The sequence below is a fragment of the Oryzias latipes genome, chromosome 17, assembly GCF_053564925.1.
Source record: "Oryzias latipes strain Hd-rR chromosome 17, Olatipes_Hd-rR_3.1".
NCBI lineage: Eukaryota > Metazoa > Chordata > Actinopteri > Beloniformes > Adrianichthyidae > Oryzias > Oryzias latipes.
Genome location: NC_136253.1, coordinates 8,742,817 through 8,766,477, shown reverse-complemented (window position 1 = coordinate 8,766,477; position 23,661 = coordinate 8,742,817). Strand labels below are relative to the sequence as shown.

At 41.6% G+C, this 23,661-nt stretch overlaps 1 protein-coding gene across 1 annotated transcript; it reads right to left on the bottom strand.

Moving 5' to 3' along the window:
- Window positions 1-120: 120 nt before the first annotated feature.
- Window positions 121-20,957, bottom strand: crsp7 (cofactor required for Sp1 transcriptional activation, subunit 7). The gene is made up of 3 exons (XM_004078736.5): window positions 20,591-20,957; window positions 3,417-3,491; window positions 121-3,332 (listed from the first exon to the last, which is right to left on the bottom strand). Exons 1-3 carry the CDS (start codon window positions 20,660-20,662, stop codon window positions 1,701-1,703), a joined length of 1,779 nt encoding a protein of 592 aa, XP_004078784.1. The 5' UTR covers window positions 20,663-20,957; the 3' UTR covers window positions 121-1,700.
- Between the last annotated feature and the right edge of the window lie 2,704 nt (window positions 20,958-23,661).

Here is a 23,661-nt window from a genome sequence, read left to right as displayed (position 1 = left end):
TCTGCTCACAAATAGATCATCACATCATGCAGATGCACACTGGGCTGATTCAGTCGATCTAAAAACACTACTGTGTTTTTAGGACATATTTGCAATGGAAAGTACCAAGCAGGTGACCAATTGGAGAATTCAGATCATTTTATTTTTTAAACCGAGTGATGTTAGACACTGAACAACTGGATGCCCTGGTCAAAACTTCAGAAAAACTCTTCCTTAAATAGTTGAAAGCAATTCTTTTATTGCCAGCTCTCTTGTTGTGCAGTTTACCCTTGTTTGTTGTCTCCAGATCAGAGTTTAGAAAAACTTCCAGGAAGCGGTGCATATGCATATATGAAGGTCATACAGATAATGGAATCTGGGATCCTTGCAGCCCAGGTCTGGACAGGCACAGTTTATGCACAAGCAAACCTAGTTTACCTTAATAAAGGCACATTGGTAGGGATAAATTAAAGAATGATTGGCTAAACCCCATCTCAACTTGAATCATGAGAAAAGTAGTAGCAAATAGGAAAACTGAAATCAGGAAAAGTGACTCGTTCTTCGAATAAGAAATCTATAATCCTTGCAGCTCGATGTTTTTATCCTAGCAAACAATACCAGCAGAAGTAATGCTCCCTTAAAACTTGTTGGAGAATAAATTGCTATTTAAACTTGAATCAAGTAGATGGTGGAATGACTGACAAGCTGTCATTTTATGTACAAGTGCAAAAGAGGTCACAATGCTTGTACATTCACTAAGGCTGTTCAACTAAACAATATTGTCCAACAACATCATAAGGCAAACCATCTCTTTGGGAACATAAAGGGCTTCAGCATGCAAACACAACTGCTCGTCCTTTCAGCGCTGTAACCATCCGATTCCTTGGTTTGGACACCAACAGGATGGAAAACGTGTTCTTTTTATGGAAACTGGAGGTTCAGGTTCAGAAAAACTGAGTGCCAATAGGAAACAAAACCTTTATGAGCTGTAAGACAAGAAACCAGAAATAAAGTTTGACTCTGGAATGTTGATCCAAAAAAAAGGCCAATCTAAAAGAGATGATGACAAAGAGGAGGCTGACAACACGCTCAAGAAAAAAGTTATGAAGAACGGACAAACTTTCCATGACTGAATTGGTCAAAAATAAATAGAAGAACATATTAAAAGGAACATATACTTTACTTTTTATACATCACAAAATATCTCAACTGCCAAACATGTTCAAATGTTTTCAATTGTGGACATGTTTCACTCTGTTTGTACTCTATGAACTCCAGGCACAAACCCCAGCCTTCCTTCCTACAGACGGATCTGGACTCTTTTCCAAATGAGAAGCTCAATGAGAAGGATTTGATCCCCGTCAAACAAGGCTGCACTTCTGATCAACAATTCACATGGGAACGTCTCAGGCTCAGAAAACCATTTCCATCAGGGTGACAGCAGAGCTGACATGGCTATTTTCATCTTTGTGGCCTTTAAAGTAAAAAAAAAAAAGACAGAAACAGCCCTTGATATCTCAGAAATTGACTTTTTTTATCTGTATTATTTGATAACAAATTGTAATCACAGGTTGAGCCATGGGGAGGGGGGTTAAGCAGCCCTGTTTTTTTTTTTGTTTTTTTTTTGCCAAACTCACAGTGAACAACAAAATCTAAAACTATGCTTCATTGGTGAAGACAAAACAAAAGGAATGAAAAAGAAAACAAGCTTTCCACACTCCTCAGTCAAGGCAAACATATGGCAGGATGTTCAATTTGTTTTCATCCCCATGGGGGTCCAGTGATATGCACTCTGTCCAAGCATACCAGGTGCCATTGGTGTCATAACAACCATTTACTCCTGGCCACTGTTGTGTGTGGATCCTCTCCAAGTCCTTGTCCGTCAACTGCCGACTCATGCCTGGTAAATCCCCCTTTGAGCTGTCTGTCTGCAAAACGTGCATTTTCTTGGACTCTTTGGTCTCCTGTTCTTCCCTTTTGAGATATTCTGACATAAAAAAGTGTGCACTGGGGGTCTGAACCCCTGAAGAGGTGAGCAAATTGCTCTGAAGGTTCAAGTAAGACTGAATGATTTCGTTTCTAGACAGCTCTTTCCAGTTAGTCTGGAGGAAAGGGTTAGGGCAAGGACTTGTTGTTGTGGCAGCCGACTGCTGGACAGAACTTTCTGTTCTCTGCCTAAACTCTGCTGGATCAGGAGTAGAGGACACCTCTACTGGAGAAGGATCTTTATGCACCAGAGGTTTGATCTGACCTGTGACTGGGTCAAACGTTAGTCTGCGTTCTTTTAACCGTACTCTCTTAGTTGTGTCTTCCACTTTCTGCCCATCCAGGTTAATAGAGAAGTCTCTGGACTTGTACTTCCTCCTTTTATGCTCAGAGTTGGCTGCTGTCATTCTATCAGTATCATCAGACACCACAAAGCCCGCTTCCAATCTTGATCTCTGGGATTCTGTATTCTGTTGACAGAGGAGAGGGGAGGCTGATGGTGAATCCAGAGTTCCAGATACATCCTGGGGTTCATACAAACTGGTTGTGTGTGACAAAGGCTTATGAGATAAATGGGGCAGCTTCTCAGCAAAAGATGGTTGACCCGGAGAAGCCAAAGCCTGGGAAAAGGATAAGGGAGAGTCTCTGGAAGAAGGACTTGGGATTGGCGTTCCTTTCAGTCCATATGGTACGGAGCGCTTTGGTAAGGAGTCATGCTTCTGGCTCCGCGGACTGGAAGTGACACTGCGAGGACTCTTGCCTTGATTGTAGCTCCCTCCTTCTTCCTCCAGCCTGGCATGTTGCTGGATTACTGCAACTTTAACCAAAGAGGAAGTGCTGGGTAGTTTTTCCACCCCAGGGGAGTTGGGACAAGGCCTGACAGAATTGACTGAAGTTCTGTTCACTCTGTCGTCATCAAGGTGATCTACTCGGCATTTACCAGGAGACACTGTGACATCTTGTTCAAACTGGGTTCTTGGGCTGCCAGCAATCCCATTGGTGGGTAGTGGGGAGACAGAATTATCATATGTAGACGTCTTTGAGAGGTTTTCTGTTAAGTGCAGTCTGCTGTGCTCTACCTTGCGCTTGCTTGATTTTTCAGCTTTAGGTGAATACGTGTTCTGAACATAATTTCTCATCCTAACATCAGCAAATCCTTTCCCCAACACAGAAATCTCTGGAGGAGAGGGGTCGGTTCGGCACAGATGAGAACTGCCATTTGTCGACCCAGTGACACTGGGTGCCACAACTGGCCCAGGTTCAATCAGTTTTTGCCAGTTTTTCAACAGTTTCTTTGCGCGCTTTGCAAGATCTTCATCCTTGGTCTTCTTTCTAATATCATTGATCAGTTTTCCAAGTCGCGTTTCCTGTAAAATATGTGAGAAAATCAGAGAAGAAAGTCAGTATTTTCCTTTCAGTATGGAGTATCTGTTTAGGAATGCACGCTTTACCTCAAGTGCTTCTTTGGTGATAGGATATTTCTCCAGACAGTTAATTACTTCCAACACAATCACCATGTTGCAAATCTGCAAAAAACAGACAGTTGTTTCATGAGTTCAAAGACAATGCTGGCATCCACACTGTTGAACAACATTCAATAAAGATTGACACCAAATGCAGATATAACAAATTGGTATGCTTCTCTTGGGATTCATTACCTCACATTTATACAGTGTGTTCCAAATTATTATGCAATTGTTTTGTATTTAAGAGTCAAAAAGATGAATTTTTCAAATCAAACTCATGGATTATGGTGTGGATCACTGACATCCATCTCAGACACCTGTGATAACCAGGTGAGTTCAGTCAAATTGTCTAAATCAGGGTCGTGGGCAGGATCCGGCTTGCCTTCAATCCGGCCTCTCCATGGAGACCCACATAAGAGACATCTTAATCCACCACTCTGCAGTCTGTGCTCCGACCTGAACCCCTCTAAGAATCCCTGTCAAACAGAAGACAGTCTTCCCTTTCTACATTGGAGTTCATCTTTTGCCGTTCGCTCATTCTGTAAGAGCAATTATGCAGCTGTTTTTTTCCCAAACTGCACACCCTGTTTTGTGTCCTGATTAGCTGCTGTGAAACCCTGGATGGGGTCACCAACGCAGTGCCCAAGGGTGCATGGTCTCCCATGAAGACCACAGCTCCCGCAAAGCATACTCTAAAAATATCACAGATCAAAATGGAATTCAACTAGGCTGGTGTAGGTACCAAAAGTATTTAGCCTGCAATAACTGTTCAGGGTTCTGCGACTAATGATGACATCACACTACGGTAACACCGCTTGGACAAACTACATAGCTACATAGCGTTGAGATCTGCTAGGGCTCTATATTTTAATTTCACGTTTCATTTTGTAACCTAAAGTTCTTTTTCCCTCATAAATAATGACATTTTGAATTTTAAGCAGTGTCTGACATAATTGTTTGTTGCACCAAATGTATAATAGGGTGACACATTGGCCATAAACTTATTTTTCCAACATGAGTAAATGAAGGACTGTATGAGAAACAATATTTATTTATGGTGTGTATTCTGGTTTAACTGGCCCAAATGTCAGTTTCTAACAGTTATGATTGCAAGGTTTATATTTATATAAATAAACTTATTACAAAAAAGAAAAGAAAAAAACAGCAGCACACACTCCTTATTTTTTTTGTTCAATTTTTTTTGTATTATTCAAGTTATTGTAACAACCAACCAACCAAAAAACCAAAGAATTAGCACTAAAACAAATGCTAAATGTCTTGAATCCAACTTTCTGCTCGTCTCCACTGCTGGCCACACATGATATGCAGAAAGGGCAGTTAAAATAAACATAAATCTAGTTTGTAAAAATCGCTAAAATAGAATTTCTTGTCAAATAATAAAATGTAAAGCACATAAAAAAGATCTTGTAATCAATAACATAATTATTTTAATGACCACATTTAGTATAAATGTATGCGGCTGACTCAAGTTTACCTATTGCATTTGGCTGCAAAAGTGGCTGCAGTTTCCTGGATTATGATCCTCTAAATAAATCCCTTGCAGTACTCCCCTCTTCCCTGTTCCAACATATCCTGTGAATTGAGGGTGAGGCTATAATCAGTCCATTGTGATATATAGTGGGAAATTTCGATGTACAAGTCGCCCATGTTTCTCAAGAAGAACTGTATTTGCTCTCACAAATAATGGTGTTGGCGTGTAAACTTGTGGACCAATCACCATCTTAAACGTCATCAGAGCAACATACAGCCAATCACATAATGAGACGTCATCATTAGTCGCAGGACCCCGAAGGACCCCGACAGTTATTGCAGGCCGAATACTCTTGGTACCTACACCGGCACAATAAACCGCAAATTTATCTTTATCGCGATATCAAGCTGTGCAAGATGCGCATCGTCAAAACTGGCGGAAATTGCGGTAAATCAGCGTTCGAAATGAGCGGTTATCCGGTTGTCTGAAACAACCAGATTGCAGGGAGGAAAACCAAAATGAACCTGATGGTTGACAACCTGGTCTCTTATTCAACATTTTGGTATTTTTCGACTATTTTTCAGATTTCAAGGCAACCTCTAAATTGAGACGTATGCAGCAACTTCTTTCCACTGACAAACGAAGTGCGTGCATGCTAGCATGTTTCTACATGTGCACTTTTCAATAAAAATTATTCAAATGAAGGTGTTGAACAACAGGACCTGGCATCCAAAAACAAGCAAAAAGATTTAAAACACTATAACTTTCACTCATATCAGAACAGACTGACATGAGCTGAAAAAAAACTTTTTCCATAGGATTGTTATGATATTCTACATTTTTACAACAGTCTTTGTATTTTATATTCTTTAAGTAACAATTATCAAAACCAAAGAAAAAAAAGAACCAATATATCTAAATCTGTGTAAAGATACTAGTTATAAAGATATTAGTTTCAAGTTTTTGGCAATACTTTGTGTAACCAGATGCTTCAATATTTAGTAAAATGTTTGTTTTTAATATTTAAAGAGTTTTTTAAATGTCCATCATAAGAGGCAGTTGATATTAGATGTATAGAAGAAACAAAGATGTAAGTACTGACATCTGAGTAGGTTTCGTTGCTGTTGAATATTGGTATCGAAGGACAACCAAAAATTGGGGAGGACAAACAAATATTACTTGCCAGTTTGTCCGGAGGACAACCATTTGTTTCCCCTTATTTCTAACTCTGTAAATGGTTCCCTTAAATGTGCTAAAACAATCTTTTGGCAGCTTGAATTATTGAACAAATCAAATAAATCCTTTTTTGCATTTGACCAATCAGATGGACGCCTTTATGTTCGATGTTTGCCTCCTATGCAGACGAGGGTCATTTGAAGTGTAATTGAAGTTATGTTGACTCTTTTTTAAATGAGACTGTTGCAGTGAAATGGAAATGATGTTTTTGGTTGTTTTGCTGTTTGTTCGTGTACCGCTAGTTGTCGTCATCGTAATATTGATTGATTGATTTCAAGCTTTGTAGTCAATGCAATACAAAATACACAAAGATTTATAAAACTCATTACAGAAAAAATGAAATGCATAGATAAAAAAAAGAGAAAATAAAACAAACAAAAACACTTAAAACACATTTACTTCATTAAATATAGTGATGATTAACTCAAGTCAAGTAGAGCTTGATTTATTGCTTGAAGGAGTGAGCTTCTATAATCGCACCCCTACAATATTGCTAATCAACATCACATATCATGAGTCTTCCTGATATGGTGCAGCCCTATATTCAATATCATTTTAAAAAGTGTCATTCATGTTTGGAACAAATTAGGAGTTCAACAGATCACTATAGATCACCATGGGTTACCTCCCGCCCTTTCCGCCCCTCATGCGTGCATCATTTAAATAAACTGTCTGTTCACACCAAACACAATTTGTGCATCAAATTCACGTCCGCCGTTTTTGTTTCAATAAGCATCATAGTTGCTGCTTGACACAGTCTTAACCTGAAGCCACAGCAGCGTGTGGGAGGAGCTTCCGTTAAAAGCTTTTTCTCGACTTCATCACGGGGGACAAAAAATGAAGGATCAGGCCGCTGCTCCTCTGTAACCAGTGGGAGGAGCTTTATAACAGCAGGGGACAAGATGCAATGTATTGTTGCATTACAGACTTTTTTCATGAGGTCTGTGAAAAAATCCCAAAAGTAACTGAAGCTTCGTTCAGAGCTACTCATTTTTGGATAAACAACACGAAAGCTAGTTTGCCTCTACGTAGTATTGTCCCCTATACTGTATAGTACATGATCAGACAAATCACAGACTGTTGATAAAACTAACAGGATTAAGCTGATTTCTGATTTCCTTTGCTTAAAAAAAGTTAGAAGTGATCATCTCCTTACTTTCACATGTTTGAGCAGATAAACAGAAATAAATCAATGTCTCCTGTTTGAATGTTTCTCTTGTTACTGTTGTGTCAATCGTGGATTAGAATTATGCAGAATAATTACTATTGATAAGTGAGCAATCGATTCATAGTGTTGAAACAATTACGGCAAATTATTAATATCATTAATATACTAGTCTGTGGTTTTGTTTATTGGGAAATTTGCAGTAAACAAGTCCTGTGGATCCCTTCATACTACTCAGACCCCATAAAAGCCCTCATCCTCAAAAAGGGTGGTGGTCTCTGGTCCAGATGGAGTAGTGGGTGGTTGGTGGATGGCCACCATGTTCCAACAAGGCTACAACGTCAAGGAGGTGGTGGAGTCACGTTTGGGCCAGAATCATGGGGAGAGAGCTTGTCTGCCCCTTTAGAACAAATCATCTTCAGGTATGACCATGCACCATCTCATGCTGCAAGGAATACCTCTGCATCGTTGGCTGCTATGGGGACAAAAGGAGATAAACTGTGGCCCCCATCCTCCCCTGACCGCAACACTATTGAGGAACTTTGGAGAATCCTAAAGTAAAATATCTCTCAGGGTGGGGGCAGTTGACATCCAAACAGCAATTCTGGGAGGCTATTCTGACATCCTGCAAAGAAAAGGGATATGATTGGTTGTTTCAGGTCTGACTCCTCCCCCATGAGCGCATATATACCAGCTCTATTACCAGCTAATTCAGATTTGACTAAGCCTTTTGGATAAGAGGTGAAACGTCTTCCAACTTTAAAAACTAAGTCCAGATGACAGCCCCTAAACCTACTACTGTGATGAAAACAAAGATGAATGAGAGTCTTCATCAACATTCATCATTGTTGTTTTATGTTGAAGGGATGTTTCCTCTGGAGGAGGGGGTGTATGTATCTGTTTAAGCCAGGGGTCACCAACCCTGTGCCCGCGGGCGCCAGTGCGCCCGCGAGCACCCCTTGTGGCGCCCGCAGGGAATGCACCCAAAAAAAATATATATATTTTTTTTTTATTGAAGCAAATATTCAACAAACAACCACGGCATGTCTGTCAATGACAACAATATCAATTCTGAGATAAAGGTAGACAAAGAAAACCCAAATATGTAAACAAATATAACTTAAAAAATAATCACTAAAAGTAAGGGTCTATTACAAAAGTTTAAATAGATCAAATAAATTACACAATTTCTGGACATTCTTATGATTCATGTAATGTAAAGATTTTGAGAATAGGTTGAGGTGGTTGAGTAATCCATTAATGTGAGGATTAATATTCCTGTCTTTTTTTATTTACATTTATGTTTAAAAAGTTAAAATTAAGTTAAAGTTTTAAAGGTTTAAAAGTTTAGCTTTAGTGTGTTCAATAAATATTTATCTTGTTCGGCTGCAACCTAAAGTCTGTTTTGAAATTAGGCTCCCTCTGCAACTGAGTTTGACCCCCCCCCCCCCCCCTGTAATACGAGTCTAGAAAATTCATGCATGTTTTTGTGTGTAAAATGAGCAAATAAAAATAGGGCACACAAAAGGAAGTCCTCAAATTGTGTTGTTTTTTTTTTTTGGGGGGGGGGGGGGGGGGGGGCTAGGAGGTTTTTAGTGGCGCCCTTCATATCACTTGGTGCCCATGAAATAGCCCTCGGTCTCAAAAAGGTTGGTGAACCCTGGTTTAAGCATTGGTGTTCTGTGCATGACAGGTTCATGACGTAAATAGACAAATGGACTTCTGGGTATGTGAATGGAAAAGGAAAATAAAGTAGTGGTCCTCTACACCCAAACATGTCTCTGAGCTCCTTATTTTACAGATGAAACACCGCTATACCAACACCAAACCCCGGAAAGACGGCTACACTGACAATAATCTGATTTTGAGTCATCAAAAGGTTCAGAATTTCTTTGTTTTTGAAACCTATTCGGAAATAAAGCTTCACAAAACGCTCCACATCTTTCATCTTCATGCTAGGCTCTGATAAATGGAAAACGGTGTTTTTTCCTCGTTAATCTATGACTTTTTTTCTCGTAAATGTACGAGTTTCTATCTCACAAATTTGAGTTTTTATTAAACTAAGTTACGAGAAAAAAAAAAGTAAATTTGAGATTTTTTCTCATAAATTTACGACTTAAGATCTCGTAGTTTAACAGTTATGACTGTTTTTTTTTCTGGTAAATTTACGACTTAAAAGTCGTAATTTAAAAAAATGTTTGTACACTGGCCCTAAAACTCTGTCGTACAATTTCCAACTAAGACATTTAACCTGATCACAACCTTGCAATTTTTGGACGTTCTACAGAGATTCTGCATCACACACCTGGCCTGCTTACAGCCTTTCAGCTCTGAATGGTGGTCCTTAAAAAACGGGTATTACTGGCCTGGAAATCCACCATCCCCGTGTATTTTGAACACTGGGTGGGGGTGGTGGCATCTGTCATACAGCTGGAACATGATTGTTTGGGTAAAATGAAAATGTCAAAGACATTAGACATGGGGACACTATGGGGTGCAGTGCCACATCACCTCACCACCAGATAACGGGTATATTACATTTTTGGTACCGTGCATATACTATATTTGTGCCCTATACATAGTCAGATGCATGTTTTGTCATTTTGTCTGGCAGTCACTGTTGTGTTTTGGTTGTTTAGATAGATATAATTTATTCCAGACTCATGGTCCAATCAGTAAAAAGGAGCACACAGACCCACTACATTAAAAATACACAGTTTCTTTTTGTCAAATCAATTAAAATAATATTCAAAATAAACGAAAATGGTTTGAAAAATGGGAGATTGTATTTTTTTTGGCATATCGCCCAGCTCTCAATCTGAGCACTTGGGGCAGTAGCCCCAAAACTGGAGGCGTGGCTAGCGCCCTGAGAAAGACTTCAGACACGTCAGTCCAAAAGATACAGCATTAACGATGATGTGCTGTTAGGGCCGAGTGATATGGCCTGAATACAAAATGCAACGAAATACAAGCTTTAAGAATATTTGTTAAACAACCAGGCAGGTGTTTCGGAAGCTGCTGATGGATTTCGTGACTCACAGAGACACTTCTCGTGCTTGTTTCAGGTGTTGAAACACAAACCATTTGCAACCAACTGCACTGCTTTGACTTGAATGCCAGATGACCGTTGCAGGTGACTTTAGGCAAGGGCTGGTTTAATGTCAGACAAGATTTTCAGACCATGCTGTAGGAGAGTGAGGTGGGCACTCCATTTTTATAGCTTCCACTTTGCTTTAACATCCTCTTTAACTTCATATCTGCAGCTGATTTAAACTTATTTGTACACTAGATTTTGTGTAGCAACCATTTAAATGTGATTTTAAATTAACCCATAACTGTCAAAGTGCAGGATCTCAAAAGTAGCTGGAATCCGGCGGAAATTTGCTGTCTGATGGAGCAACTTTTTGATGATAAACAAAAGTTTTTATTTAGCGCCTCGCAGCAAATATTCCATGTGTGCAGGGTCCAAAATTAGCGCTCGCCAGCGTTCAACTAATGAAGTACCGAGGACATGTAACGATTTTAACAGGATCCAGCAAGAACTGGTGGGTAAACCTGCTGAACGTGCAGCAGCAAAAGGTTTTTTAAAAGCGTTGCTTTGGAGGCAGCGGTGTCGTTAGACACTGACGCCATCGTGCTATGCTAATAAGCTGATCCCTGTGTTGCCAGTATGTGAACACAACCTGGTTTAATGTCAGACAGGATTTTCATGGACCAGACTAAGACATGGCTGATAAATACAACAAAATTAATTAATGGGACATCCACCATCTTCTGTTCCTTTGGGACCAGGCTGCGGGGGCAGCAGTCTAAGCAAAGATGCGCCAGACTTCCCTTTCCCCGGCCACTTCCTCCTCTAGGGGGAGCCTGAGGCGTTCCCAGGCCTGCCAAGAGACCTAGTCTCTCCAGCGTGTCCTAAACCTCTCAGCATCATCTGTCACTTCCATGCATGGTGAACGATACACACGGACGCGATTCAGGCTGAAAACATTTGGCAGTAGCTCCTCCCACACGCGTCTGTAGCATCAAGCTTATGAACACGTGTTTGGAGCAGCGACTTAGCTTTCTGAATCAGCTCTCTCTTCACCACAGCCAATCCGTACAGCGACAGCATAACAGAGGATGGCGCTCCGACCCACCAGTCGATCTCACGCTCTGATCTTCCCTCACTTGTGAACAAGAAGCCATGAAACATAAGCTGGATTCAGACTGGACAGGGCTCCAGACTGCGACCATTTGGTCGCATTTTGCGACCAAAATTTGAGAGTGTGCGACTGAATTTTACATCCAGTCGCACATGTGCGACCAGTAAATTTACCTCCCCCACCCTCCGTATTTTTTATACATTAAACGTGGAAGGGGCAAGTCAATGATCAATGAAATAATCAATGAGACGCGAGCGCACACGCAGGCAAACACACACACAAACTCGCACACATACTCATGAGACGAGAGCACACACTCGCCTAAGTGGCTAAAATGCGAGGAGGGGGAGGGGCCTAGAGATAATCGAGCGCGCGTAAACATCTTTGGGAAGGAAATGGAGACAAATATCATCACAACCTGATATGTGCGTCTGAGCTATGAGTAAGCGAACCATTGATTCGTTCTTCCGACCTGCGGCTAGTGTACCAGGGCCAGAATCTACAGCAGGGGTCTCAAACTAACGGCCCGCGGGCTATTTGTGGCCCCCACCTTGAAATGAAAGTTTAATTTTAATGCGTCCTGCCAGTTTGTATGAATGACACCTTTTCATTGTCTGTGCGGAGCTGACAAACCAACCAATCACAGTGGAGTAAATGACTATTGGGGGCGTGAAAATGACCGGGCTTGAAAGCAGGAAACCTGACACCCCCCTCCCCAGACCACATGAAGGAGTTCCTTACTTTCCTTTTTAGAACGTATCTATTCGCTCGTAATTTTCTAAACGCATGCAGTCCGTGCTGAACTTTTCTCTGGGCCGCACAGACCCGGAGGTTACGGGGGTTACGGTTAAAACGCGGCGTTGCATCCCCCCCAACCAAACGGTTTATGCCCAGCTGTTACGTCAGCACACCGCTCTCGTCCCGCGGGAGTCGGGTCAGCTGTGGAGAATAAATGTCCCACACCTACATGCGTGACAGCTAACGGGGCTTGAACTTTAAACACGTGCGAGCAACAACACGGTTTAGTCCGAGACACACTTAAAACACGTGGTGAAAATGTAAGGATAGACTGTTTGAGACGAACCAGCGCCCCACCTGGATCATTGGGGAGACCAGACCTGGGGGGGGGGGGGATCTGCAGCGAGACTGAAGGAGAACAGGAAGTTGAAGTTCAAATCAGTTCAATTCAGTTTTAATATTCCTCTCCCCCTCAGTATGATCTGTGTTATTATATATTTTGTATTTATTTGAATGTTTTGTAATGGATGTAGCCTATTTTTAATCAATTGGTATTTCACATTGTTTCAATTTCTCACTTAACTACAAAAACCATAAGGACACATGTCCCATAATGCATTATTTTGTAGTCATAGGGCAGCTTTCAGTCAGTGCAGTACTAAATTTCCAGCTGCGTTCGGTAGGTTGGGGCCTTGCTGCTCCCGCCCCTTTCTCCTGATATTTTGGTGATGATTGACAGGTGATGTTGGAGCAAAAACAAAAATATATGACACACCAGGTGATCTGCGCAGCGTTTCGTCCACCTGGGTTATCTCAAACATGCTTATTGTGCGTCTTGGCTGCACTTATTTGGTGTCACCAAGATAAATTTCCATCAGTTTTTGAGCCTCTCTCTGATCTCAGGTATCTGTATCGATTGTTCTGATTTCCAGTGAACATCGCCCGTTCTTTTACAGTTTACCTTCTTCTGTCAGTTTACCTTCTTGTTGCATCTTCAAAAGTGCAGATTAAAATGTGACACTGAATTTGAAACAGCGCATTGTAATTTCTGCATCTATTATTAAAGTATTTATTCATAATACAGTGGAAAATAGTAGATTTGGTTAGATTGTTGATTTACGGTATGCGCCCCTAAATTTTCTGGTTGTGCCCCTAAAATTTTCAGTTGGGGGCCACTGTGCTCCTAGTGAAAAAAGTTAGTCTGGAGCCCTGCTGGACACATTTGGTCCGCTTTCAGTGAACCAGTTTGTTCCCCCGAGAATCCAGAACTAATTTTCAGTCCTCAGAGCAGGACAGCTAGACCAAAACGGCCACCGTAGGAACGTAAAGAGAGTAGGAATGTAGGAACAGATGAGCCGCGGACAAATGTGAAACAACGATTGTCGTGTTATCAAGCAGAAAAAAGGTTCAACAGTTTGTTTATTTTAACGCAGCTGGAAAGCTTCTGACATGTTTTCTGTGTCTGATGATGCGGCACGCCCCCTACAGGCGCTGCTGTGACATCATCAAAGCTGCATTATAGTTCCTGATGAATTATTATCTAATGAACCATTTTCTATGAAATGCGAGTTATTTTCGGCTCATTTTCCAACCAGGAAATAAGACGACTCGATCTCTGAGGCTCCGCCTTTCTCTTATTGTGGGTGTCGCCCATTTCATGATGTCATCCTAGAGTCAGCCTCAGCAGTGTGTCTGTGTTTCTCCCACGAAAACAAACAACATCTGAACTTTTATATTGGTTATATACATGAAAGCGCTTAGTGGATCACCGCTAGCTCCACTGAGAAAGTGGGCGTATGTGTGTTAGCCTGGAGGCGGAGCTGGCAGCACAGTCACTTCCTGGAAGGGGCAGTTCCTCACTTTGTGATGTCACAATGTGAGAACCCACTTGTTTTCATGGATTGGGAGGGGCTGGTGCTGAGAGAGCAGGTTTTAGAGGAATGTGTGAATTTTAGGATGTATTCAGACTGGAAAAACCATTCGGTCCAGACCAAGTCCACTTCATTTGGTCCAGACCAAGTCCACTTCATTTGGTCCAGACCAAGTCCACTTCATTTGGTCCAGACCAAGTCCACTTCATTTGGTCCAGACCAAGTCCACTTCATTTGGTCCAGACCAAGTCCACTTCATTTGGTCCAGACCAAGTCCACTACATTTGTTCAGACCAAGTCCACTACATTTGGTCCAGACCAAGTCCACTACATTTGGTCCAGACCAAGTCCACTACATTTGGTCCAGACCAAGTCCACTTCATTTGGTCCAGACCAAGTCCACTTCATTTGGTCCAGACCAAGTCCACTTCATTTGGTCCAGACCAAGTCCACTTCATTTGGTCCAGACCAAGTCCACTACATTTGTTCAGACCAAGTCCACTACATTTGGTCCAGACCAAGTCCACTTCATTTGGTCCAGACCAAGTCCACTACATTTGGTCCAGACCAAGTCCACTACATTTGGTCCAGACCAAGTCCACTTCATTTGGTCCAGACCAAGTCCCCTTCATTTGGTCCAGACCAAGTCCACTACATTTGGTCCAGACCAAGTCCACTACATTTGGTCCAGACCAAGTCCACTACATTTGGTCCAGACCAAGTCCACTTCATTTGGTCCAGACCAAGTCCACTTCATTTGGTCCAGACCAAGTCCACTTCATTTGGTCCAGACCAAGTCCACTTCATTTGGTCCAGACCAAGTCCACTTCATTTGGTCCAGACCAAGTCCACTTCATTTGGTCCAGACCAAGTCCACTTCATTTGGTCCAGACAAAGTCCACTTCATTTGGTCCAGACCAAGTCCACTTCATTTGGTCCATTTGGTCCAGTTCGAGTCCTGAACCTTGGGTTTGGTCTGTTTTCAGACTGCCGTCAAATGGACTTTCCTGTTCCAGACTAAAGCTAAAGACTAAAGGAAATACGAGGGCGGGGCAAAGCAAAGAGAGGCAAAAATAATGGAAGTCCTGCACTTTGCAACAGTTTGTTGGGATAGTTCACTCATTCAAAATTTTTTTATCGAACCAATTCTGAACGTCTGTATCAATGTCAGATTGAACACCGGTGGAGTCGAGCTGCAGGAGACGAGGATGCTAGCAGCTGCAGTGAGACGACGGCTAAGAAGGTTCTGATAAATGTTTCTGACGTGTAGATCGTCAGGAAAACAGTGAGAAAAAAAACGTGGATCACGTCTAAAGTTGTTTGAATGAGTCTGCATTCATCCCACCACATTTAATAAAATCATTAAACAATATAATACAATAATAGATGACATGTTTTCTGTGTCTAGTGACGCGGCACGCCCTCTACAGGCGCTGCTGTGACATCATCAAAGCTGCATTATAGTTCCTGATGAATTCTCTGAAACAATGACATCACACCACAACCATGAGACACAGACACTCACTGAAATGTGGTGGGATGAATGCAGACTTATTCAAACAACTTTAGACGTCGTTTCTCACTATTTTCCTGACAATCTATACGTCAGAAACATTTATCAGAACCTTCTTAGCCTATGGAAGCGATTCTGTAGCATAATTAAAAATAAAAGTCAAAACCAGAAATGCTTTTTCATTTTGAAAAAGTTCTCTGGTAAATGTGTAGCAAATTTCATTTGGAAATGTCTAATTTTATAAATGAAATGGATTAATAGAAATGCTTTTTCATTTTTTAAATGTAACTGCATCAATTTCATTTTATACTTGAAAAAAAATGTGTATTCTGTATCATAATTAAAATGAAAATGCAAAGAGGGGATTGCATTTTCATTTTCACATCCACCCTGTGAATAGTGTCGCATAATTAAATTCGACTTAGCATTTCCAGAGGGGAGGCGGGGCGATGATGTCACTGCTATCTATGTGAGTCCGGCTGCTAACAGACTCATGCTAGGAGCAGCTTTGTGTTAGCGGCAGAGGAGAGGGCTTTGTGATGTTTGTTCTCTCCTGATGATTGTACACAGCTTCTCAGGACTACGTAGCAGCATTTCTGCCTTCTGTGGTCCTCCTTTGGACGCACCATGGTTCGTCGAATCTTTCCCCCAGACTAGCTTCATCTTCGGACCGGCAGCCGTATCGCCGAAGGCAGAAGTGCGGCTACGCAGACCTGAGAAACTAAACCATCATATGAATTTGTGTTTCCAGTGGTGTCCAGACAAAATAAAGGCTGATGTAATTCCCACATAATTACATCCAAGATGGTAATACAGTAATAAAAGGACAGATCTGTGGCTGTGTAGCGCCAAAAAATATGTGTTGGTGCAACCAGCAAACGTTTAGCATAGCGAAATCTGCTGGAGCTGTTGATGGGGCTCCAGCTGTCACTGAACAGCAAAATCAGCGCCAAGATGCAGGAAACTATCTTCAAAATGTGCTGTTATTGCTATTGTGATTATTATTAAGGGCCTGCTCGCTCATAATTTCTTAACTCCGTGCGGTCAGTGCTTTTTTCTTGGCTGCAAGGACCCCAAAGAAGCGTTAGCATTAGGCTAATGCGTGCTAAAAACATTAGCTCTGGAGGAACAGAACTCCAGACGGCCAATCCAGCAATGAGCAACTTGGATGTAAATATGTGGGAATTACATCAGCCTTTATTTTGTTCTGGACACCACTGGTAACACAAATTCATACCATGGTTGAGAGTTTCTCAGGTCTTTGAGCAGCATTCCCTCCTCCTGCGCTTCGAAGCTTTGTGTCCAGGCTAGCGGGCCGGTTTAGTTCCGTCCAAAGAGCAAGTCCAAGGGAGAAGCTTCGAACCGTGCGGCAGCGGCTTTCCGAAGGAGGCTGTGGTCCCAAACTCCAGACCACATAAGGTGGAAATGCTGCTATGTAGTCCTGAGAAGCTGTGTACAATCATCAGGAGAGCACAAACATCACAAAGCCCTCTCCCCTGTCGCCAACACAAAGCTGCTCCTAGCATGTGTCTCTTAGCATCCGGACACACATAGATAGCACTGACGTCATCGCCCCGCCTCCCCTCTGGAAACGCTAAGTCGAATTGAATTATGCGACAATGTTCGCAGGGTGGATGTTAAAATGAAAATGCAATCCCGTCTCTGCATTTTCATTTTAATTATGACACAGAATAAGCAGTTTTAAGTAGAAATGAAAAAGCATTTTGGTGGATTGATTTTTCATTTGAATTTTGAGTCAAAAAAATGCAGCTTAATTTGTAAAATTAAAAAGCATTTCTGGTTTTGATTATGCTACAGAAATTCTTTGCTAGCATCCTCGTCTCCTCAGTATCCGCCCTGCAGCATGAACCGCCGTACCACAATAAGTAAAAAGTTTGTTACTGATGTTCAAACCTGGTAATCGACAAGTTTTAATAAGTTAACCGTCCCAATAGGGATTGTAAAGTGCAGCGCGTTTGTCTTTCTCCTTGCCCCGCCCTTGTAGGACCTGACCAATGACAGAAGAGATCTTTAGTCACATGGTTTTGTTAACAAACAGGATACTCTGCTTGATGCCAGTTTGAATACAGACCAAAAGCTAGATTCAGGACTCGATCCAGGAACAAAACAAGAGAACTCGATCCGGGAAAAATTAACCTCCTCCACCTGGGGCAGGAGCACCCCACCCACCCAGAGAGGACAAAGTACTCCTAAAAGGCTGTATTTTATAAATGTAATAACAGACCTGATTCCACTGTTAACCTTTTTAGCAGCATCTTTTTAGCATCATGGAGTGATGCTGGTGTTGTGCTTAAGGGGCTTTTCCCACTTTTACTGACGTCACAATATGAGGAGCCACTCGATTGGGTGGATTGGGAGCAGCTGGTACTCAGAGAGCAGGTTTTTGAAATGCGTGAACGGAACAAAATACCGCTTTTGAGGTGTTTTTCGTAAAGAATTAAAATTATAATACACTTCAAAGCTCAAAAAGGTTGATTTTTTTGCATGATAAAGAATACAGAGTTACACAAAAAAACATTTTCCGTTTACTTAGAAAAGTTTCGCTTTTTAAAGGATAAGTTAGCCCTGAAAGTAATACCTACGTTACAATAATACTTGAAACTTGTTGATTGCCAGCATAAAGCGGTGCTGAAACACACCACAGTACCAAACCTTCCTGAGCTTTTAGTTAAACACAACTGTATTGGGGTTTGGCTACAAAAATGACCAAAAAATCAATGAAGAAAAACCATGACAATGAAAATTTTGGATAGTATGTTGCATGTTGTGCATGTTTATGCACACAAACACATCCTAGTAATTTCACTATATCTCAATGCCACACATAAATTGGTCACTACACATGAAATTCTTCTTTAGAGGAATAAGAATTGCTGTAAACTTAAAAGTTGAGCCTCACAGTCCAAAATCTCTTAATCATCCAGACAAGATTATAGTGAATTCCTTTAATTTCTCGACCTGACTCAAGTTAATATTAAACTTTTAGGGACAGAATTGTTTAGACTGGTAAATGTAGCACCTCTAAAAAGCTGGAGTGCCTCGTTTTCTGCCTCTATTTTAAATGACAGTTTTGCTAAATCGACAACAGTTCCCCTGTGGCCTGACAGGGTTAGGGGGTCGCTGGGTAACTTTTACTGTTGTGTTGGTGAATCTCAGGGCTAAGCTAACAGCTAGCATGCTAAGGGACTGCCATGACTAACCGAGGCTAAGCTAATGGAGGTGTAGCTCGCCGTGTAGCTCTATCTATTCTCCAGAGGCACGCGCCTCTCTGTCAGGGTCAGTGGCGGTTCTACCCTGAATTACTCCCCGGGCGAGACCCTCCCCAGGCGCCCCCCCCCCCCCCCCCCCCCCATGGTCAAAACAGAACTATGTCTTTGTCAACTAACATGTTTTCCGACATGCTCATGTTTTCCGTCTTCAATCCTTTGATTGGCACATTTTTAGTTATGACCTGTTACATTATGTTTTGTCCCCATAGAGTTGCAGTAAATGGTAAATATTCATTTTTAAAACTACCTACAGATTTATGGAAATTCTATTGGCTAAAAATATAACCCAACATTTGTAAAACAAATAAAAAATAAACTTCATATGCTGGCTCAAAATTAACCCCTAAATCCCCAGTTAAATGTCAAAAACACATTGTGAAAACGTTTAGGCTGCCACAAATGATTATTAAATTAATGACCAATCTCAAATTATTTGCCCCATTAGCATCTTATGGCAGCAGCAGCATGCTGTGTAACCATCACAGCTTTTTTAACATTATGAACTAGTATACAACAGCAAAACACAACAAAACCGTTGTGTTACAGCACAGCAGACAGACACATGAATCATAACTAATGTTACAAGTTAAGGCAGAGCAAATTTTTAAGAATAAAATCTAAAAAATCAATAAAAAATGACGCTATTTGCAACATTTGGGCTTGATAGAACGGGCTTGATGCATGTTTTAGAAAAAACATGCATCAAGCTTTGAGGGCTTCCCCTTTTCTTTATCTCTTTTCTCCTCTTCTTCTTTTCTTTTCTTTCTAAATTGGGCACCAGATGGCTTTGACCTTTTCTTCTCCATATTTTAGATGTTTTTGGCGATTGTTTGGCATAAATGTCCTCACGTCACGAAGAAGGCATCAAGTCCGTCGACTGAACCAACTGTCACCTTAGTGACAGCATTGTTTTGTGTTGCCATTTTTTCATTTGGGCATTTCACATAAAATTAACCCAAAAAAGAAGAATATATTTTTTATACCTTTATTAAAATGTAGGTTATAGAATGTCACCTTATGACTGACTTATAAAAAGGTTTTATAAAGTAGATTCAAACCCCCGCCCTTGTCCCCACCTAGCCTCTTAATTTGGAAGCGTCCCACAATTGAACTGATTCCCCGCAGCCCCCCCCCCCCCCCCTTTCTTCACACATTTTCAGCAGGAGCGCGTGCAGCTACAGCCAGGGGCGCTGATTCGCTACATTACTTTTATTTTTTTTATCAAGCCCGCGACCGTCGCCTCCTCTGAAAGATGAGCCAGCCAGGGTTTGCGCATGCGCAAACGCGGCGGCGCTCCGTGCTCACCCCGCGCCCCTTCCCTTCTCCTTCTTCACACACATTTGTGTCTACTTCTCAAAGACAGGAGAGCGCAGCTGCGGGGCGGCGGCGCGGCCAGGTTCAGGCTGTTACAAACTCACAAACTGTGACATAAGAAAACCAATAGTGGTGCATATAATATTTTACAAGGGCTGAGCTGCCGGTGCCGCCCCCTTCAGTTTTCCGCCCCAGGCCACCGCCCGGACGGCCCGTGCCTAGAACCGCTACTGGTCAGGGTTTTTGAAAAGTCATCTTCAACTATACTGTGACAGAAACGTTTTCCTTCAAAGTAGCACAACACGTCAAGCGTAAGCAGACGTGTTAACGTACGGAGCGTGTAGGTAAACAAGCTAACACTGGCCGGGTAGCCTGTTAGCAGGAGGAGCACTCACATTGCTCTGACTGTCGATGGCCTGGAGCAGCCGGTCCCTTATCTGCTGCGGGGTTGTGGATACCGTGGTCATTGCCTGTTTGATGCGATCCGGATGATGGAGGGAGGAATCCTCCAAAATGAAAACCGGATGACAACGATGACTTCTTGACTGCTTCACGAACACGATATGCACCCGAACCGCATGTTTCCCGGAGCTTGGAAGGTAAAAGGTTCGCTTTCCTCACATGGAGCTGGAAATGTGTGAGCGGGTTTGACCGTTTGTTCCAGTCTGACAACGGGCTCCCACAGCTCACTCCGAGGTGCTGGATCTCTCTTGGCCTCCTGTTGCATGCTGGGATACGATGCCTGCGTCATGACGTAGGCACGCGACAGAGGACACAGAGTTGACAGTTTCTCTCCACAGAGTTTTTTTTATATAACTGAAATGTTGCCTGTTCCTTAAATAAATAAAAATTATATATATCGGTCCTGCACTTAACCAACATGTGTGTGTAAATATACATAGATGAAGGAGCGATAGCTGTGTCCTAGATTTTTTATTTTTCCATATATAACACAGAATCATTTGTTTTATAATTTTGAACCAACCGTCGGGAGGTGGCAGGGGCATATTTTGGAAAATATACAGCAGTTTTGGTAAAATGTTCATTTTGTAGACATTAGATCAGTGATGTAGGAAGCTGCATTCATCTATTAATACTGTCATTTATTTCTTTTGTTATGGAATCATTATTGTTTTGAACTGTTAGTGCTATGTTTGGAAAAATGTTTATACCTAAATATTTAAATGAGTGGACTGATTTAAAATGCATTATTACTGCTGGTGGCCTTTCTCTTTGATTCTCGTTCAGCAGTAAAATGGACGATTTAGATTTATTTATGGTGTAGCTGGATATGTAACCACACTCTTCAATTAATTGCAGACGAGCAGATATAGATGAGTCTAAGTTGGAGAGATGTAAAATAATCTATACCAATCTACCTAGGCTGTGTCCCACCAAAGTGGGGTAGCCTTGACAGGGCACCCATTCTTACCGCCCTCCTTCTCTTCCCCAAACCCTCCTCCTTCAGTGTGTGCGTGTGTGCGCGTGTGTGTGTATGTGACCGGTCTAAGGCCTGGTCTAAGCCACACCACACTGCACCAGGGTCAGCTGCACAGCCCAGTGTGGGCACCTCCACAGCAGGGCCTCAGCCGAGGCTGGTTTCCCCTTGCCGCTTCATCCCAAGACCAGACCTCTACCACACCCATCCATTCATTCATACACAAACTCTCTCCACCCATCCCTGTCCTGAGCAGCCTCTCTCCCATGCACCACAGTCATCCCTCTTGCATTCAGCGCTCTTTTTACACCCTCTGTCCATCCCATTCGCGGTCTTCCTCTCATTCTCACTCCACTCACATCAGATTCGTACACATGTAAAATAATATCAATATAAAACAATATCAATGACAATCTATGTTCTACGTGATTAATCGTAATACCAGAGATGGTTGGATGAGCACGTACTGCTATGGCAAGTGGCTCTATTGCTAGAGTGAACAGCAGAGGTGACAAAGGGCATCCCTGCCGACACCCACGTTTAATTTAATAGGAGCAGAGATATTTTTGTTTGTTAAAATGTCAGCAATTGAGCATAAAGTTCAGCATAAAGATTGCAGAATAAGTTTTTAAATTCAGTATTTATTTCCTTTGGGTGCACAGGGTTGTCCCATTTTTGTTAATTATTGAAGTTATGTTCTTTTGGGCCTCCGTTTGTTTAATTTGCCAGGCTAAGATCTTTCCAGGTTTGTCTCCTTGCTCATAGAGAGTTTGATTGAGGCTGCACGATCTGTTGATTCCTTATTATACTCAGCTCCCAGCATTTCTAATTCTTTTTCAGCTTGCTGATCTTTATTTTTACACACTTTCTCCTCAGCTGTTGTTGTTCTATCTTCTAATTGTATTCTTTTTTGCGCAATTCTCTTGATTTTGATGAAGTAAAGGAAATTATATGCCCTCTTAAAAAAAAGCTTTAAATGCCTACCATCTTACACTGGCTGAAGTTTGAGTAGTGTTCATGGTAAAATATTAATCTATTTTATTCCCTACAAATTCAACAACATGTTCATTCTTAAGCCATTTTCGATGCAGACACCACCTGGGTGGATGCATTTTGAGATTAATATGCAAGTACAAAATGCTACATGGTCCGAGATTGTTATACTGTCAAAAAACATTGTTTTATATTGGATAGTAACTCTGCTGAAATTAAAAAGTAATCTATGTGAGAGTATGAGCCATAAGTTTTAGAATAACAAGAATACTCAATATCTTTGGGTCTTGTGTGTCGCCACATATCTGCCATTTTTAATTCCTTCATGAAATTCTGTACAGCATTCCTACTTCTTTGGTGAGTTTGGTCAAATCCAGATGATCTATCCAAAGAGGGATCCAAGACACAATTCCAGTCTCCTCCTAGGATACTATATCCTTGGAGTGAAGAAATGGTTACAAAAAGGTTTGTAAAAAATGTGTTATCATCTATGTTAGGCCCATAGACATTCACCAGGTTGATAGTCTCTTTTAGAATGGAACCTTGAAGAATCAGAAATCTGCCAGATGTATCTTTAATAACATTTAGAACTTGAAAAAGGAACAGATTTATGAATTAGTGTGATGACGCCACATGCTCTTGAGATATGAGATGCTGAATATAAAGACCCGTGCCAATCTTCTGCCTGTTTTGACATTATCCTCTTCCAGAGTGTGAGTCTCCTGGAGGAATTTTAGACCCAATATCTTTTATCTTATTCATAACCGGTTGAATTGTTTTTGTTTTGTTCAAGACCCTGCAGTTCCAAGATGTGCATTTAATTTCAAAGTTTTGTGTCACTAAAACGATGTTAGATAACATTTCCTGCATTTATAAACAGGTCTGAGAGGTAAAAAAAACGCACAAACAATGTCACCAAAGAGATGAACAACATAACACTCAAAACCCCTTCCCCATTTTTCCCGGCTAACTGGGCAACCCCATTCTGCTTCCGGCCGCAATCCATTACAAACTTATTTGTTTGTGAAATCAAAC

Coding starts and splice junctions, on each gene's coding strand:
- crsp7 (XM_004078736.5), bottom strand. CDS start 20,662: ATGACCACGGTATCCACAACCCCGCAGCAGATAAGGGACCGGCTGCTC. Junction 3,492..20,590: donor CCATCGACAGTCAGAGCAAT/GTGAGTGCTCCT, acceptor TGTTTTTTGCAG/ATTTGCAACATGGTGATTGT. Junction 3,333..3,416: donor TCACCAAAGAAGCACTTGAG/GTAAAGCGTGCA, acceptor CATATTTTACAG/GAAACGCGACTTGGAAAACT.